We start from the raw sequence: 17,933 nt of genomic DNA on the forward strand, positions 1-17,933 counted from the left end.
ACCAACCCCCTCCGGTGAAGGCGCAGCAAACCGCCCTGTGGGGACCTCAGATGCCCGCTCCCGGGCCACGGGGGGGGGGGGGGGGGGGGGCTGTGACAGCCTCCGTTCTGTGCACACGGCGCTGCAGCCGCGTTTCCGGAGGAACTGCGCCACAGTGCGGACGGACAGGCCACAGCACAGCCTCGGAGCAGAGGCCGGCGAGGGAGGAGGGGCCGCAGAATGGGAAAAAGGGGGGAATTTCTAAGCCCGGTCTTTTCCGCAGAACTGCCGTGACCCACCAATTCCGGACCAAACAGCTCAGACAACGCTCATTGTCAGGACGCTGACCCTGCTGACCCCGCTGACCCCCGCTGACCCCGCCTCCGCGCCTGTCCTTTCTCAGGGCCTCCGCGCTGTCGGAGCGTCAGCTCCACCTCGATGACCCCTCGCTCTGTCCCAGCGCTCCCGCCCCGGCCGCCCGCCCGCCCTCGCGGCCTACCTTTCACCAGGACCTTGGGCACCTCGGTGTGGCTGGCGCAGAAGGCGCTGTACAGCTTGAAGCGGTCGGCGTAGTACAGGAAGGAGCCGCCGAGGGAGAAGAGCACTTTCTGGATTCAACGGGGAAGCGGTCAGTTCCCGTCCGCTCGCCTGGCTGTCCCGGCACCCCCACCGCCGGGCCGCCCGCCCAGCATCGGCCACCCCGTCCCAGCATCGGCCACCCCGCCCCAGCATCGGCCACCCGTCCCAGCATCGGCCACCCCGTCCCAGCATCGGCCACCCCGTCCCAGCATCGGCCACCCCGTCCCAGCATCGGCCACCCGTCCCAGCATCGGCCACCCCGTCCAGCATCGGCCACCCCGTCCCAGCATCGGCCACCCCGCCCCAGCATCGGCCACCCGTCCAGCATCGGCCACCCCGTCCCAGCATCGGCCACCCCGTCCCAGCATCGGCCACCCCGTCCCAGCATCGGCCCACCCGTCCCAGCATCGGCCACCCCGTCCCAGCATCGGCCACCCCGTCCCAGCATCGGCCACCCCGTCCCAGCATCGGCCACCCCGTCCCAGCATCGGCCACCCCGTCCCAGCATCGGCCACCCGTCCCAGCATCGGCCACCCGTCCCAGCTTCCTCCTCAGCTGCTGGTGGCCTGACTGCCCCCCAGAGCACGTGGGCTCGCCCATTCGGGTGACGGGCTTTGGGTTTGGCCTTTTCGGGAATTACAGCGCGGATGCCAGTTCTCTGGGCCAGTGTTACTTGTGTTTTTAAATGTATTTTTACTGATTTCAGAGAGGAAGGGAGAGGGAGAGAGAGAGACATCAACAATGAGAGTCATCGATCGGCTGCCTCCTGCACGCCCCACACTGGGGATCGAGCCCGCAGCCCGGGCCTGTGCCCTGACCGGGTATCGAACCGCGACCTCCTGGTTCATGGGTCGATGCTCAGCCCCCGAGCCACGCGGCCGGGCAGCCGGTGATTGAAGGGCCTGTGTGGGGCGTGGGGTGTGAATGAGAAACACGGTGCGTTCGGAAAAGGCAGACTGAGCCTCCTCACCAGCTCCTGGCAGGACCATCAAGGCCGGCTTCCAGTGGGGCAAGCAGGCCTCAGAGAGGCCTTCCATACACACATGTCACATGTCACACGTCTCACTCGCGGCCTCGCATGCAGCCTCACATGTCACACTCGCGGCCTCGCATGTCACACTCGCGGCCTCGCATGCAGCCTCACATGTTACACTCGCGGCCTCGCATACGGCCCGCCAGCCGCGAGCTGGACACGCGTGTGCTGTAGTTTCAGGTGAGCTGGTCTTATTCGAGAGAGATGCCACTCACTCGGGCAAAAAATTACGGTGTGGATGTGAGTGAGGAACTGGTTCCCAACATGTAGTTTGGCGAGTGAACGTGGCGGGAATTGGGACAGACCGGCTACTTACAACAACAACAACAACAACAACGGTTGCTTAGGAACCCACGTAACCGGCAGGCGAGGCCCAGCGTGGTCTCCTCTCTACTTTACTTTCCGCCTCCACCTTCCCAGGCCCGCCCGCCCCGCCCCTGCCTGAGGCCCGGGGCAGCTTTACCCTCCGGGGACTGACTGACCTTAAACTGATCCACTCTCTCAAGCTTTTCCAAATCCGGGACTAGTCTCACTCCATCTTCTAGAGTTTTAAGGAATTCTACTTGAAACTCCACCATTTCGGTTAAATTCCCAAAGAGCACGTCAAGCTGGAAAACGAAAGAGTGTAACCGACATCGTCTTTCTCGTTCGAGCTCAGAAGGACTCGCTTCTGACGTCAGCATCTTCCTGTCGATCCTCAGGATGAAGACAACGGTCCCCCCAGGGGCGGGCCCTTCCTCTCGGGTGCAATGATCTGACCTTTTTGGTACCGTTAAAGGGTCTGAGAGGCTCGGTCACCCCACTCGCGCCCTCCCCGCCCAGGCGAGCTGCGGTCGCTGTACCTCATCTTGGGTGAGAAACGTTTCCTTCTGAAGAGGCCGCAGGTATCTCTCCATGAGACAGTTTAAGTCCTTCAGGGTGAAAGAATGTCTCGTTAACAGAGTCTAAACGTCTACAAAGAACCCAAAGGGGAAAACCCCGTTCTGTCCCAGGAGCCCGCGGTCCAGTCTTTAGGCCACGAAGGTGCTAATTAAAGGAGCGAGCGCGCTTTTCTGCAAACGCGTCCGGCTTTGCAGCCACGTGGCTCCGTCCGGGTCCCAGCTGCTCAGGTGGCAGCTGTAACAGGAAAGGGGCAGGTGACACGTGAACGGGCTGTGTTCCAATAAAACTTTATTAGTAAAAGCAGGCAGAGGGCTGGCCTGGGCCCGAGGGCCACAACTGGCTGACCCTTGATTGAAAGATTAAAACGGCCCTAGCCAGTTTGGCTCAGTGGATAGAGCATCAGCCTGCAGACCGAAGGGTCCCGGGTTCGATTCCGGTCAAGGGCATGTACCTTGGTTGCAGGCTCCTCCCTGACCTGGGCCCTGGCTGGGGCACATTCAGGAGGTAACCAATCATTGTGCTTCTCTCACATCGATGTTTCTCTCTGTCTTTCCCTCTCCCTCCCACTCCCTCTAAAATCAATGGAAAAATATCCTCGGAGGAGGATTAACAAACAAATAAAGACACGGATCGTTGAAGACAGATCATGCTGTTGTAATGCGTAACTAACTATAAATACATTCTATGTAGGAACATGTCATCATTACAGTTACGGGAACTGTTGGAAATGCTGTCGCTACACGTATGATAAGAGAACTGAACGTCAGAACCAGTGATCACACTGCGAGACTCAGGTTAGCGTCTGAAGGTAAACTTTTCCAAAACTGAATCCCACTGTCTACCAGCTCAGCAGCGTTCCCGACTCAAAGGTCAAAGGCCACACGTGTGCTCAGCACCAGCTCCTTTCTCAGTCGGGGCAGACAGGGAGGGACAAAGGCCGGGTTACAGCTGTGAGCACTGGAAGCACAGAGTGTCTTCGTGTATTTTATTTATGAACTAGAGGCCGGTGCACAACATTCATGCACTGAGGGCATGCTGGGGGGGGGACGGGTCCCTCAGCCCGGCCTGTGCCCTCTCGCAGTCCAGGACCCCCTGGGGGATGTCTGACTGCCAGCTTAGGCCCGCTCCAAGCCGGCAGTCAGACATCCCCCCGGGGGTCCTTAGCACTGCCACGGAGGCAGCAGAGGCTCCCACCACCGCCGCTGCGCTCGCCAGCCGTGAGCCCGGCTTCTGGCTGAGCCGCGCTCCCCGTTGGAGCACACTGACCACCAGGGGCAGCTCCTGTGTTGAGCGTCTGCCCCTTGGTGGTCAGTGAGCGTCATGGCGACCGGTCGTTCCCCTGTTCGGTCAATTTGCACATTAGGGTTTTATTACAAAGGGTGATTGTGTGGTTCCATAGGAGCAGCTGTGACCTGCCGTGGCCCCGCCCTGATACCGCAGGGAATTGCTGTAGGATCTGCTGTGCCCCCTTAAAACACAAAAGGAAACCTTCGCGTTTGGGATGAAGGCCACCGTCTACGGGGGAGGCCGAGGTCGGCTTGGTCTGTGACCTGGCTTTGCCGTTGGTGAGACGGTGGAAACGGGGGTGGGGGGGCAGACGGGCGGGGGGGGGGGGGGAACACTCACCTTCACGTAGGTGCGCTCCGTCCCCAGCAGCTCACAGATGACCTTGCGCAGCTTGTCGGCGTCCGTGAGCTGCCGCGTGGTGGCTGGCTGCGGCCCGCCGGGGTCCTGGGGGCTCGGGCTGGGGTCGCTGGGGTTCATCTCGCGCGGACTGCGGCAGCACACCGCCCCCTGTTCCGTGCTCTCCAGAGCACAGGCGGGAAGCGGGCAGGTGAGGGCAGCGGCATGCGGAGCGACCTGTCTGACCTCTGTCCCTCCCATGTCCCCCCTCCCCCCACCCCCCACCCCCGGGCTCACGAACTGCCCGGCCTGGGACCATCCGGGTGGACCTTTAGGACGTTAGGATGCTAAGATTCCAACTTCTCCAGCTGCAGAAACAGCTTCCCAATGGTGGGCCGTGACACCCGGGACCCGAGGTCTCCGCCGGGTCAGGCTGGGTGCACGGGGCCTGTGAGCCTCCCGGCGCCCAGAGCTGCCTCCGGATCAGCCAACCAGAACCTCTGGGGCGGCCCGCAAGCCACGCGACTTAAAGCTCTCACTGGCCCCCGGTCGGCGTGGCTCCGTGGTTGAGCATCGTCCCAGGCACCAAAGGTCCTGGGTTCGAATCCCGGTCAGGGCACAGGCCCAGGTTTCAGGCTCGATCCCCAGTGTGGGGCGTGCAGGAGGCAGCCCATCAATGATTCTCTCATCATTGACGTTTCTCTCTCTCCCTCTCTCCCTCCCTCTGAAATCAATAACCATATTGTGGCCAGAGGACATCCAACTCCATCCCCATCGGGCCTCCCCCACGGAGCCTGGCAAGGCCGTGACCTCGGATGCGGACGCCAGCACGGCCGTCCCCGCCCAGCACTGAGGCCACCTGGCGTCCTGGTCATCCCCACCGGACGGCACTGCCCTGGGGGCTCTGCACGCACCCGCCCCCCAGCCGACGTCCCGGGAGGGGCGGGCACACAGCAGGGCACAAGCAGTGAAGGGTGGCGGGGAGGAGCCGGCTCCCCCAGCGGGAGGGACGAGCGGTCAGTCGGGCCGCTCTCCTGGTGCTGAGCTGTCCTGTCCGGACCGAGAACAAGCCCAGCGACACGGCAGAACTCGGCGGGAGGAAATGGGGCGCAGTGTCCCTGAAGCCACGCTGTCCCAGATGAGACGGCAGCACAAAGGGACCGCTGCCTGCTGCCCGGCTGGACGCTGCCCGCTGCCCGGCTGGACGCTGCCCGCTGCCCGGCTGGACGCTGCCCGGCTGGACGCTGCCCGCTGCCCGGCTGGACGCTGCCCGCTGCCCGGCTGGACGCTGCCCGCGCTGCGGCCACAAGGCCCCTCCCGCCCCCGTGAGCTCAGATCTAAAACCGGCCCTTTGAGGCCCCAGGTGAGCACCCCACCGCGCAGAGGGGCCTGACCCACAATCTGACAGCCTTTCCGGAGGCCCCATCCCGCCGGTGCCCGGCCTCCCTGAGCGAGAGGAGGAGGAGGAGGAGGAGGAGGAGGAGGAGGAGGAGGAGGAGGCGGCGGCGGCGAGGACAAGGCGACGTGTGTCCATCGGACGCTCCCGAGCGGGTCCGAGCCCCGGACACAGCCCGGGGGCTCCGCTGGGGACACAGCCCGGGGGCTCCGCTGGCTTCCGGCCGGTGGCTCCTTCCCGCTGACCCCTCGCTGCCCCCTCGAAGTCAGCTGCTCCGGGCCCAGGTGGACGACACAGACCCCCCCCACCCCCCCCACCCCCCCCCAAACCCGGGCACCGCCCTGAGCCAGCGCTTCTCCTCCTCCCCCCAGTCCGCCTCCTCCAGCGGAGGAAACGGGGAGCCGCTGGAGGGGGGCGGGGGGAAGGGGGGGCACCCCCTGCAGGGCCGCTGGGGCCGAGCCCTCACGATCACGGTCACAGGGACACCGGCCCCTCGGGTGGGAGGAGGGGAAACGCGCGCACCTCTGCCATTTCAGGGGGAGCTCCGGGTGGAGGGTCCGGCAAATCCACCTTCACGCGCCCGGCCGGCGCCCCCGCCCCCCACCGTCCTCGCCCCCAGGCCCCGGCCCCGAGAAAGCACGGAGAGGAGCCGCGGAGCCCCCCAACGAGGCGCCCGTGCTCACCGGGCGGAGGGGCGCACAGACGGCGGGTCCCGGTGCTCAGTCCCCGGCGCCTCCCCCCGCGGCCCCACCTGCCGGGCTCAGCCCCGCGCCGCCATGGAGACGCGTGGGGGGGGGGTCCCGGCGCAGCCCGCACACGGCCCCGCCCTCCGCGGGTCAGGGGGAGGTCATGCTGGGGCGGCCCCGGCTCGCACCCGCACCCCGCACCCCGCACCCCGCACAGGGCAGAGGGAGGACCGGGCGGCAAACCTGGAGCAAAGCTGAACCCGAAAGCTGAGCCGCTTCCCAGATGCGTGTCTCCCGCGGCCCTGGATCAGCTGACCGCTCGCCCCGCCCGCCACACGCCCCGCTCACCTCGGGGACACCCCTCCCCGGGCAGGGAGCCGGCCACAGAGCAAGCACCGGGGGGTTTTAACAGTTTGTTTTCCTGTTTCCCGCAAACCCTGTGGTCAGCAAAGCCCCTTCCTGAGGCGTCGGGATGGGGATCAAAGAGCAAAGGAGGGTTTTCAGAATGAAAATGTCCGGACCATTATCCCAAACCGTTTGCTAAACGGAAACAAAATCACCGCGGGAAGAGGGGGGAAGGGGGGCGCAGACAGAGCCATCCGGCTCCCCAGCATCCTCCAAGGCAGGAACCTGGGAGCAGAGGGAGGAACCTGGGAGCAGAGGCAGGAACCTGGGAGCAGAGGGAGGAACCTGGGAGCAGAGGGAGGAACCTGGGAGCAGAGGGAGGAATCTGGGAGCAGAGGGAGGAACCTGGGAGCAGAGGGAGGAACCTGGGAGCAGAGGCAGGAACCTGGGAGCAGAGGGAGGAACCTGGGAGCAGAGGGAGGAACCTGGGAGCAGAGGCAGGAACCTGGGAGCAGAGGGAGGAACCTGGGAGCAGAGGCAGGAACCTGGGAGCAGAGGGAGGAACCTGGGAGCAGAGGGAGGAACCTGGGAGCAGAGGGAGGAATCTGGGAGCAGAGGGAGGAACCTGGGAGCAGAGGGAGGAACCTGGGAGCAGAGGGAGGAACCTGGGAGCAGAGGCAGGAACCTGGGAGCAGAGGGAGGAACCTGGGAGCAGAGGGAGGAATCTGGGAGCAGAGGGAGGAACCTGGGAGCAGAGGGAGGAACCTGGGAGCAGAGGGAGGAATCTGGGAGCAGAGGCAGGAACCTGGGAGCAGAGGGAGGAATCTGGGAGCAGAGGGAGGAACCTGGGAGCAGAGGGAGGAATCTGGGAGCAGAGGGAGGAACCTGGGAGCAGAGGGAGGAATCTGGGAGCAGAGGCAGGAACCTGGGAGCAGAGGGAGGAATCTGGGAGCAGAGGGAGGAACCTGGGAGCAGAGGGAGGAACCTGGGATCAGAGGGAGGAACCTGGGAGCAGAGGGAGGAATCTGGGAGCAGAGGGAGGAACCTGGGAGCAGAGGCAGGAATCTGGGAGCAGAGGGAGGAACCTGGGATCAGAGGGAGGAACCTGGGAGCAGAGGGAGGAACCTGGGAGCAGAGGCAGGAATCTGGGAGCAGAGGCAGGAACCTGGGAGCAGAGGGAGGAACCTGGGAGCAGAGGGAGGAATCTGGGAGCAGAGGGAGGAACCTGGGAGCAGAGGCAGGAACCTGGGAGCAGAGGGAGGAACCTGGGAGCAGAGGGAGGAATCTGGGAGCAGAGGGAGGAACCTGGGAGCAGAGGGAGGAACCTGGGAGCAGAGGGAGGAATCTGGGAGCAGAGGCAGGAACCTGGGAGCAGAGGGAGGAATCTGGGAGCAGAGGGAAGAACCTGGGAGCAGAGGGAGGAACCTGGGAGCAGAGGCAGGAACCTGGGAGCAGAGGGAGGAATCTGGGAGCAGAGGGAGGAACCTGGGAGCAGAGGCAGGAACCTGGGAGCAGAGGCAGGAATCTGGGAGCAGAGGGAGGAACCTGGGAGCAGAGGGAGGAACCTGGGAGCAGAGGCAGGAACCTGGGAGCAGAGGGAGGAATCTGGGAGCAGAGGGAGGAACCTGGGAGCAGAGGGAGGAACCTGGGAGCAGAGGCAGGAATCTGGGAGCAGAGGGAGGAACCTGGGAGCAGAGGGAGGAACCTGGGAGCAGAGGGAGGAACCTGGGAGCAGAGGCAGGAACCTGGGAGCAGAGGGAGGAACCTGGGAGCAGAGGGAGGAATCTGGGAGCAGAGGGAGGAACCTGGGAGCAGAGGGAGGAACCTGGGAGCAGAGGGAGGAATCTGGGAGCAGAGGCAGGAACCTGGGAGCAGAGGGAGGAATCTGGGAGCAGAGGGAGGAACCTGGGAGCAGAGGGAGGAATCTGGGAGCAGAGGGAGGAACCTGGGAGCAGAGGGAGGAACCTGGGAGCAGAGGCAGGAACCTGGGAGCAGAGGGAGGAATCTGGGAGCAGAGGGAGGAACCTGGGAGCAGAGGGAGGAATCTGGGAGCAGAGGGAGGAACCTGGGAGCAGAGGCAGGAATCTGGGAGCAGAGGGAGGAACCTGGGAGCAGAGGGAGGAATCTGGGAGCAGAGGGAGGAACCTGGGAGCAGAGGCAGGAATCTGGGAGCAGAGGGAGGAACCTGGGAGCAGAGGGAGGAACCTGGGAGCAGAGGGAGGAATCTGGGAGCAGAGGCAGGAACCTGGGAGCAGAGGCAGGAACCTGGGAGCAGAGGGAGGAACCTGGGATCAGAGGGAGGAACCTGGGAGCAGAGGGAGGAACCTGGGAGCAGAGGCAGGAATCTGGGAGCAGAGGCAGGAACCTGGGAGCAGAGGGAGGAACCTGGGAGCAGAGGGAGGAATCTGGGAGCAGAGGCAGGAACCTGGGAGCAGAGGCAGGAACCTGGGAGCAGAGGCAGGAATCTGGGAGCAGAGGCAGGAATCTGGGAGCAGAGGCAGGAACCTGGGAGCAGAGGCAGGAATCTGGGAGCAGAGGCAGGAACCTGGGAGCAGAGGGAGGAACCTGGGAGCAGAGGGAGGAATCTGGGAGCAGAGGGAGGAACCTGGGAGCAGAGGCAGGAACCTGGGAGCAGAGGGAGGAACCTGGGAGCAGAGGGAGGAATCTGGGAGCAGAGGCAGGAATCTGGGAGCAGAGGCAGGAACCTGGGAGCAGAGGCAGGAATCTGGGAGCAGAGGCAGGAATCTGGGAGCAGAGGCAGGAACCTGGGAGCAGAGGGAGGAATCTGGGAGCAGAGGGAGGAACCTGGGAGCAGAGGCAGGAATCTGGGAGCAGAGGCAGGAACCTGGGAGCAGAGGGAGGAACCTGGGAGCAGAGGGAGGAACCTGGGAGCAGAGGCAGGAATCTGGGAGCAGAGGCAGGAACCTGGGAGCAGAGGGAGGAACCTGGGAGCAGAGGGAGGAATCTGGGAGCAGAGGGAGGAACCTGGGAGCAGAGGCAGGAACCTGGGAGCAGAGGGAGGAATCTGGGAGTAGAGGCAGGAATCTGGGAGCAGAGGCAGGAACCTGGGAGCAGAGGGAGGAACCTGGGAGCAGAGGGAGGAATCTGGGAGCAGAGGGAGGAACCTGGGAGCAGAGGCAGGAACCTGGGAGCAGAGGGAGGAATCTGGGAGCAGAGGGAGGAACCTGGGAGCAGAGGCAGGAACCTGGGAGCAGAGGGAGGAACCTGGGAGCAGAGGGAGGGAGCAGCAGCCAGGAAGGAGGTGCTCACAGAGCGGCTGCCAGCCCCACCCCCCAGGACCTGTCACTGCGGAGCCACCCGCCCCGGCAGCTCACAATGAGCCACGTGCTCAACCCCAAGAGGCCGCCTGGAGCAAAAACTGTTATTTCTAAAACACTGGAAAACATAAAATTCCAACACCCATTCTCTCTATCCTGCCCAGTATTTCTCGGAGGTAGGCAAGCCGGGGCAAATGGGGGACATCTGTAATCATGTCAACAATAAAAATAAAATAATGATAATAAAGAATAAATAAATTTCTAAAAATTAAACTTTTTAATGTTACTGTATGTAACACAATATACAAATGACATATTAAAGAATTGTACAGCTAAACCCTATGTTATTTTGTTGACCAATATCACCCCAATAAAGTCAATACAAAAAATTAAAATAAAAATATAAAATTCCAACACGCCTTCTCTTTATCCTGCCCAATATTTCTTAAAACAATTCATTTAGGAAAAACAGCAAAAAATATTAAATCAACAGCTGTCACATATTTAGCCAGGATGAAAAATGATGGTTTTATTTCATTTATATGTTTACTAGAGGCCCGGTGCACGGAAATTCATGCACTCCGGGGGTGGGGGGGTCCCTCAGCCTAGCCAGCACCCTCTCACAATCGGGACCCCTCGGGGGATGGCCACCTGCTGGCTTAGGCCCGCTCCCCGGGGGATCGTGCCTAAGCTGGCAGTCAGACATCCCTCTGGCAGCCCGGGAGCCCTCAGGGGATGTCAGCCTGCTACCCAGGAAGCCGGCCTAAGCCGCAGTCAGGCATCCTTAGCGCTGCCGAGGAGGTGGGAGAGGCTCCAGCCACTGCTGCTGCGCTCGCAGCCGTCAGCCCGGCTTGTGGCTGAGCGGAGCTCCCCCTGGTGGTCAGTGCACGTCATAGGGACCCGTCCTTCCTGGTCGTTCCGCCCTTAGGGTCAATTTGCATATTAGCCTTTAATTATATAGGATTGGTTTCTATTATTTATTCATTTCTACACCCAACCTGCTGCATTCAAGATCACCCTTCCATACCTGGGCAGCTCATACGCAAAAGTTTTCACTTTATTCTCAAGAAAAATTATACACTGATATGAGACTCATCAAAAAACTATTTAACCCTAATCAAGAAAGGTAAGCTGTGCACGCGCTGTTTAAATCATAAAAAAAGACCTGGAAAGCTTAGGCCTTGGGAAGAGAGTTGAGCACTTACTGAGCCCTCATCGCCATGGGCTCTCAGCCACTGGCTAATGATTCCTTCCTTCTCAGAAACCTGGTTGCACCACCAGACCTCAGCCGTCCGGCCAGAGGGCAGTTTTGAAAAGCAGTTAACACACAAGGCCTGGTTTGCCACCTCAGAGCTGTGTGAGCTCCAATAAGTTGCTTAACTTCTCTGTTCCAATATTGTCCTCTATAAACAGAGGGAATAACAGTATCTTCCCCTCAGGGGTATTGGGGGGATGAGCAGGCTACCATGGAACAGTGCCCCCTACATACAAGGCACTAAACAGTATTCATCTCGTTTAATATTTGTTTTTTAGCTGGAGGCCCAATGCACGGAATTCACGCAAGAATAGCCTTCCTTCCCCAGGCTGCAGGCGCCCGGGACCCGGACTTCCCTCTGGCACCCGGGACCGGGCTTCCCTCTGGCACCCGGGACCCGGGCTTCCCTCTGGCACCCGGGACCCGGGCTTCCCTCTGGCACCCGGGACCCGGGCTTCCCTCTGGCACCCGGGACCCGGCTTCCCTCTGGCACCCGGGACCGGGCTTCCCTCTGGCACCCGGGACCCGGGCTTCCCTCTGGCACCCGGGACCCGGCTTCCCTCTGGCACCCGGGACCCGGGCTTCCCTCTGGCACCCGGGACCCGGCTTCCCTCTGGCACCCGGGACCCGGCTTCCCTCTGGCACCCGGGACCCGGCTTCCCTCTGGCACCCGGGACCCGGCTTCCCTCTGGCACCCGGGACCCGGCTTCCCTCGCAGCCCTGGCTTCATCTGGAAGGTTGTCTGGAAGGATGTCCAGTCTAATTAGCATATTACGCTTTTATTATTATAGATACTTTACTGAATTTTAGACAGAGAGGGAGGGAGAAGGGGAGAGAGAGAGAAGCATCCGTGGTTAGAGAGAATCATGGATGGGCTGCCTCCTGCACACTCACACTGGGGATCAAGCCCACAACCCGGGCCTGTGCCCTGACCGGGAATCGAACCGGGACCTCTTGGTCCATGGGCCGACGCTCCACCCACTGGGCACACAAGCCGGCTCCTTACTTATTAGTAACACATAGTTGGGGCCCCGTCTCCAAGACTCCGTGGCTCAATGTAAAGCTTTTGCTTCCAAATATCCTAAGCGAGAAATTTCATTCACCAAAGGCGACTTTAGTTATGGGACTTGGGCTGCGTGACAAAATAACCAAATAAAGATAAACTCTGAGTAAACACAGCTAAGGAGTGCGGAACCCACGGCGCGCCCGGCCCGGGGAAAGGAGTAAGAACCCGTCCCGTCAGATCCTCCAACGTCTGAGACCTCGCCCACCCTCAGCCACACCCGACACTCTGCAGGGCGCGGGACAGCGGCCGTTCCACCTCCGACCGGTGCGTCCGGGGCGTCTCAGCACCCCCTTTTCCGCACAAAGAACCGTGAAGTCAGACGGACGCCCGGGGTCGGCGACAGACCCTGGGCCTCTTCCTTCCTGCTCCCCCGGCCTCATGACTCACGGCATTTAAAACGGAAACAAGCTCAAAACCCACCGGGCAGGCGCCCGGGCGCTGGCAGGGAGTGAAAGGACCACGTCAGAACGAACTCGCAGTAACGGCGGCCGGGACAGGAAGCAGAGCTGCGCCCCTCGCCCACGATGGAAATCCAGAACTCGCCTTTTTAGTCTCAGTAACAAAATAACGACATAAACACCTTCCAAATGCCTCCTCTCGGCACGGAAATATCTGTTTCTCTAGAAAGCCACTGGCCCTGCCCCACAAACAGCAGTAAAAGTAAGGGCCACGGCTTAACCTTCAGCAAATTCTTTTTTTATAAAATACTAGAGGCCCAATGCACGAGGTTCGTGCAAGGAGCTCGGCCCTCGTAGCCCTGGCTTCGTCCGGAAGGTCGTCCAGAAGGACGTTCAGCTGTCCAGTCTAATTAGCATATTAAGCTTTTATTATTATAGATTTTTATTGATTTCAGAGAGGAAGGGAGAGGGAAAGAGAGATAGAAACATCAGTGATGAGAAAGAATCATTGATCGGCTGCCTCCTGCATGCTCCCAACTGGGGATCAAGCCCGCAACCCGGGCATGTGCCCTTGGCCGGAATCGAACCTGGGACCCTTCAGTCTGCAACTGCCGCTCTATCCACTGAGCCAAACTGGCCAGGGCAACAAAATCTTTCAGGGGAAGGGAGCTTTAAGTGAAATGCATATCCCATTCATCTGTTTTATTAATAATCAACCACAAAAGCCTTTCAGTCCACAAATATTAAGCTTATAAATCTTAAAACTACTTTATTATTTATTTATTTATTTATCTTCAGCATGAATGACTAGTAGCAGCATGTTAGAAATACCAACCCTTTTTTATTTTTATTTTATAAATGTTTTTATTGATTTCAGAGAGAAAGAGAGAGGAAAGAGAGATTGACACGCCCCACACTGGGGATCGAGCCCACAACCCGGGCCTGTGCCCTGACCGGGAATCGAACCCTGACCTCCTGGTTCCTAGGTCGATGCTCAACCCCGGAGCCACGCCGCCGGGCAAGAGGCTCACTTCTAACCAAAGCTGAGCACGAGGTGCAGAAGCTCACAGCAGAAACCACGCATCACAGACACGAAGCTGACCCACCGCACGGCAAGAGGCCATGTCCCGTCCACAGGGGACGAGTCGGCTTCACCAGTGACCTCTGCGCCCGCCCTCCTGCCCCCGGGCCTGTCAGCGAGGCTGCCTTTGGGTTTGAATATTATTTAGCGACATCTCCCACGTGAGACTCCCGGGCCCCGGGGAGAGGGTGTCCGCCTCATCTAGCTGACGCGGGGGCCAGGACGCGGGGGCCGGGGCGCGGGGGCCAGGGCGCGGGGGCCAGGGCGCGGGGGCCGGGACGTGGGGCCGGGACGAGGTGGCCGGGACGAGGTGGCCGGGGCGCCGGGGCCGGGGCGCGGGGGCCGGGACGGGGCGGGAGGTAAATGAAAAGCTCTCACCTGGCCGCTGTGGTCCGTGTCATCCGAGGACTCGGGGTCCAGCCCCTCGGCCTCCTCGGGGGCGAGATCCACGCCGCTGCCCTGAGCACCGCCCAGGCTGGGCCCTGCAGGACGAAGCAGAATGGACGTGGGGGGACGGGACAGTGACCCCGCAGCCAGCCCGTGAGGGGCAGGAGAACGCTCCCGGAGAGAACGTATCAGCTCCACGCCCTCGGCTCGGGATGCGTGCTCGTTATCTGTGTTGGTGCTGCCATCACCGTTTAACAGGACAGCGTGTTCTCACTATTTATCCTGTATAACAAAAGCCTAACATGCAAGTCGACCGGACGAGGAACTACAGGTGGGCAGGCGGCAGGGCCAGCGAGCAGGAGGCGCCGGGCAGAGGGAGGGGACGGTGATGGGGTGGGGGGGGAGCCTAAGCCGTCATTCGGACATCCCCCAAGGGCTCCCGGACTACAAGAGGGTGCAGGCCAGGGCTAAGGGACACCCCCCCACCCTGTGCACGAATTTTCATGCACCGGGCCTCTAGTGGAACATAATAATAGTTATGGCCCCCCAAATCCATATGCTGAAGCTCTGAGAGTAGCTGGTGGCCTGGGTTGTGGCCCCATCCCGGCTGAGCGTTAGAATCACCAGGAGTTTCAGGACTGCCCAGCTGTGCCCCCCCACCCCCGCGCCTGGGACTGAGCCTCACCCCCTCCCACCTGGGAAGGAGGTGCTCTCGGTGGGTGCGACTCATAAACTCATCGGACAACTTGCTGGCTGCAGGCTGAGCGGAGACGGCAGTGAGAGCAAAAGGGAGCCTGGCCCGTGCTGCTAAGTGGTTAGAGCGCCCGCCTGCGCACCAAAGGGTCATGGGTTCAATTCCTGGTCAGAAGCACGTACCTGGTTACTGGCCCCCTCCTGGCCCAGGGCGGGGCACGTCGGGGAGGCAGCCAATCGACGTGTCTCTCTCAGAGCGATGCTTCTCTCTCTCTGTCTCTCCCCACCAACACCCTTCCACTCTTTTTTTTTATTATTATTATTGATTTCAGAGAGGAAGGGAGAGGGAGAGGGAGAGGGAGAGAGAGAGAGAGAAACAACAATGATAAGAATCACTGATCGGCTCCCTCCTGCACACCCCACACTGGCTTTGTGCCCACAACCCAGGCCTGTGTCCTTGATCAGAATCAAAACTGGGACCCTTCAGTCCGCAGGCCGACGCTCTATCCACTGAGCCACACCGGCCAGGGCCCTTCCTCTCTTTAAAAAGAAAAAAAGAAGAAAAGAAATCCCTGGGAAAGATCCTCCAGGAAGAAAAACGGAGCGGCCTCGGGTTCCAGGGCAGAGCCTGCCCGTCCCAGCGGCGCTTCTGGGTCACAGCCCCGCCGAGCGCGGATCACACGCACCAGACTGGGCTCCGGAGGACGGCCGAGCCTGTGAGCTCCGCCCTGTCGACGGGGTGGCCGCGGGGAGCTCCCGCCAGGCTCGGGGCGCTTGGGGTACCCAGGACCCTCCCTCCGCCAAGCTGCCGACCGTGAGGGCCCTGAAGGGGGCCCCCGTCAAACCTCACTGCCCCCCTTCGTCTCCCTGGCGCTGCACACCCGCCAGGTGCGCCCGCGTGCTGTTCCCGCTGCTGCCTCCTGCGCAGGGCGGCCGGCGTCTGCAGGCCCCAGAGCTGCCTCAGCGCGGAGCCTCCCTCTGCTGCCCCATCCTGTGCACGCACCCGCCCTTCCATCTCTCTCGGTCAACGGGGACCCGGAACGGCAGCGAGAAGGCAGAGGGAGACCCGGGCGGTCGCTTCCCCACGCCCACCCTCCTGAGCACGGAGAACTCCTCCAGAACCGACTGATTCAGGTGAGGCCACAGGACCTACGAGAACCCCCTGCGTGCTGCATTCCTGACGCCCGATGGCCTGGTGGGCCCGGCAGGCTCGGTTCGAAGGGGCTGGACCAGGGCAGTGTTAACGACGAAGCGGTTACAGACAAGCCCGGCACGGCAGTGTGCGTGCCAGCGCACGGTGGGTACCCCAGTCAGCCAGTCACTGAACTGGAGAAAAAGCCCACCCACACCGGTCTGTCTGTCCGGAGGAGGTAACGGGACGAGGACAGGAAGGCCAGCGGTTAATTTTAAAACTCCGGCATGTAACACATGGGGTCTATGGCCACGCACATATTCCTAAAACAGGTACCTACACAGAAATGCATTCTTTATTTTTAAAAATGTAATAAAGAAATTTGCGCCCAGCCGGTGTTGCTCAGTGGTTAAGCATCGACCTACGAACCAGGAGGCCACGGTTTGATTCCCGGTCAGGGCACAGGCCCGGGTTGTGGGCTCGATCCCCAGTAGGGGGCGTGCAGGGGGCAGCCGATCCATGATTCTCTCTCACCACTGATGTTTCTCTCTCCCTCTCCCTTCCTCTCTGGAATCAATAAATATATATACTTTTAAACTTTAGTAAAAAATTTAAAGTTGCAAAGCACATGCACACAATTTTTAAAGGTAAGACACACTAACACGTGTCCTCTCCACAGGAACGGCTTGGGGACCACTGAGTCGCAGTGGCATGGGGTCAGCGAGCTCGGCCGCAAAGGGCCGGTCCGTCTGTCACTGCAGACAGGAGCCCCCGTCACAGCCCCTCCACCGGCCGGCGTCGTGGGAAAGGGGCCCAGGACCGGGTTCCAATCAGACTGTTGACCAAAGAACACGCCCCAGGCCGGACCGGCCACCCGGTCGGTCAGCCAACCTCTGCTCCCAACCCAGGAGCCCCGGGAGCTCAGGCAGGGAAACCGGGGAGACGCCCCCTCTGCCTGCGGCCTGACCCCCGACTTCAGCAAACCCTGGAAGGCAGAACCTAACAGCCCTCCATGGTCATTACAGCCCCGGCACCTGTCCCAGCCGAGGGCTCCGGGTCGCGCCTGCCACCTTGTGGTCACAGGGAGGAACAGCGCCGTGGTCCCGGCCCTACAGTTAAAGGTGCAGGGCTCAGGGAGTCACGTCCTGATTGGCCGGTGGGCGCGACAGTGACCTCACGGGTGCAGGCCAAGGCCTTCAGCAGTAAAAAGCGCCCCCCCCTGAGCCTGAAGGAAACACGAGGTCCCTGCTCGCCCACGGGTGCCGCCTGCACGCAGACTTTGAAACTGAAGACTTTTTTCTTTAGCCCAAGTTTTTAAAAGAAAATAAATTCAAAACCCCAGCCTACGAAATGGAGCCCAACCCAGACCTGGGTGGTGGGGACCCTATCACCGGGGATCCCCCAGAAGCAGACAGGCCGGGGGGGGGGGGGGGCAGGCCGCACTCAGACACACCTGGAGGGGTCGGTGCTGGGACAGGGTCCTTGCAGGCGCCTCTGGGCGCCCGGGGATGCAGAGCAGGGGGCTCACCCCGTGGGGACTCTGCAGCAAAGAGCCCAAGAGACAGGAGGACCAGCCCTGGCCGGTGTGGCTCAGTGGATAGAGCATCGGCCTGCGGACTGAAGGGTCCCGGGTTCAATTCCGGTCAAGGGCATGTGCCTTGTTGTGGGCACATCCCCGGTGGGAGGTGTGCAGGAGGCAGCTGATTGATGTTTCTCTCTCATCGATGTTTCTGACTCTCTCTCCCTCTCCCTTCCTCTCTGTAAAAAATCAATAAAATATATATTTTTTAAAAAACTTAAAAAAAAAGAAAAAGGACCAACAAGAGCTCGGAGCCCCGTCCACTCGGGCATCGCGTCCTGTCGCTCAGGAGCGGACGCAGCGACTGGGCTGGGACGTGGACAGTGGGACGTGGACTCACAGCCCAGCACCTCCCGTGACTCCTGGATTCCGTGTCCCTGTCTCTGTCCACAGCCCCGAGCGGCGGCCTCTCCCACTCGTCTTTCTCCCAACGACCGGGACAGCGGGGAAGCCCTCACGGGGGGCAGGCAGGTGTGCAGCAAACCTTCCCCCCAGGAACAGGAGCCCCGCCAGCCCCTCCCCCACACCCCGTCCCCGAGGC

At 61.2% G+C, this 17,933-nt stretch overlaps 1 protein-coding gene across 1 annotated transcript in view; it reads right to left on the reverse strand.

The window, feature by feature from the left end:
- The window catches only part of TIAM1 (TIAM Rac1 associated GEF 1), a gene marked incomplete at its 3' end in the record, with an annotated part of 73,415 nt that overhangs the window by 2,494 nt on the left and 52,988 nt on the right, over window positions 1-17,933 (reverse strand). The window contains exons 15-19 of the mRNA XM_079767249.1: window positions 13,980-14,083; window positions 4,100-4,279; window positions 2,434-2,502; window positions 2,074-2,199; window positions 369-587 (exon numbers count right to left, since the gene is read on the reverse strand). Of these exons, the coding sequence (XP_079623375.1) occupies window positions 369-587; window positions 2,074-2,199; window positions 2,434-2,502; window positions 4,100-4,279; window positions 13,980-14,083 (698 nt within the window). The remainder of the gene's footprint in view (window positions 1-368; window positions 588-2,073; window positions 2,200-2,433; window positions 2,503-4,099; window positions 4,280-13,979; window positions 14,084-17,933) is intronic.

This window comes from Cnephaeus nilssonii (assembly GCF_951640355.1).
Source record: "Cnephaeus nilssonii genome assembly, chromosome: 3".
Classification (NCBI taxonomy): Eukaryota; Metazoa; Chordata; class Mammalia; order Chiroptera; family Vespertilionidae; genus Cnephaeus; species Cnephaeus nilssonii.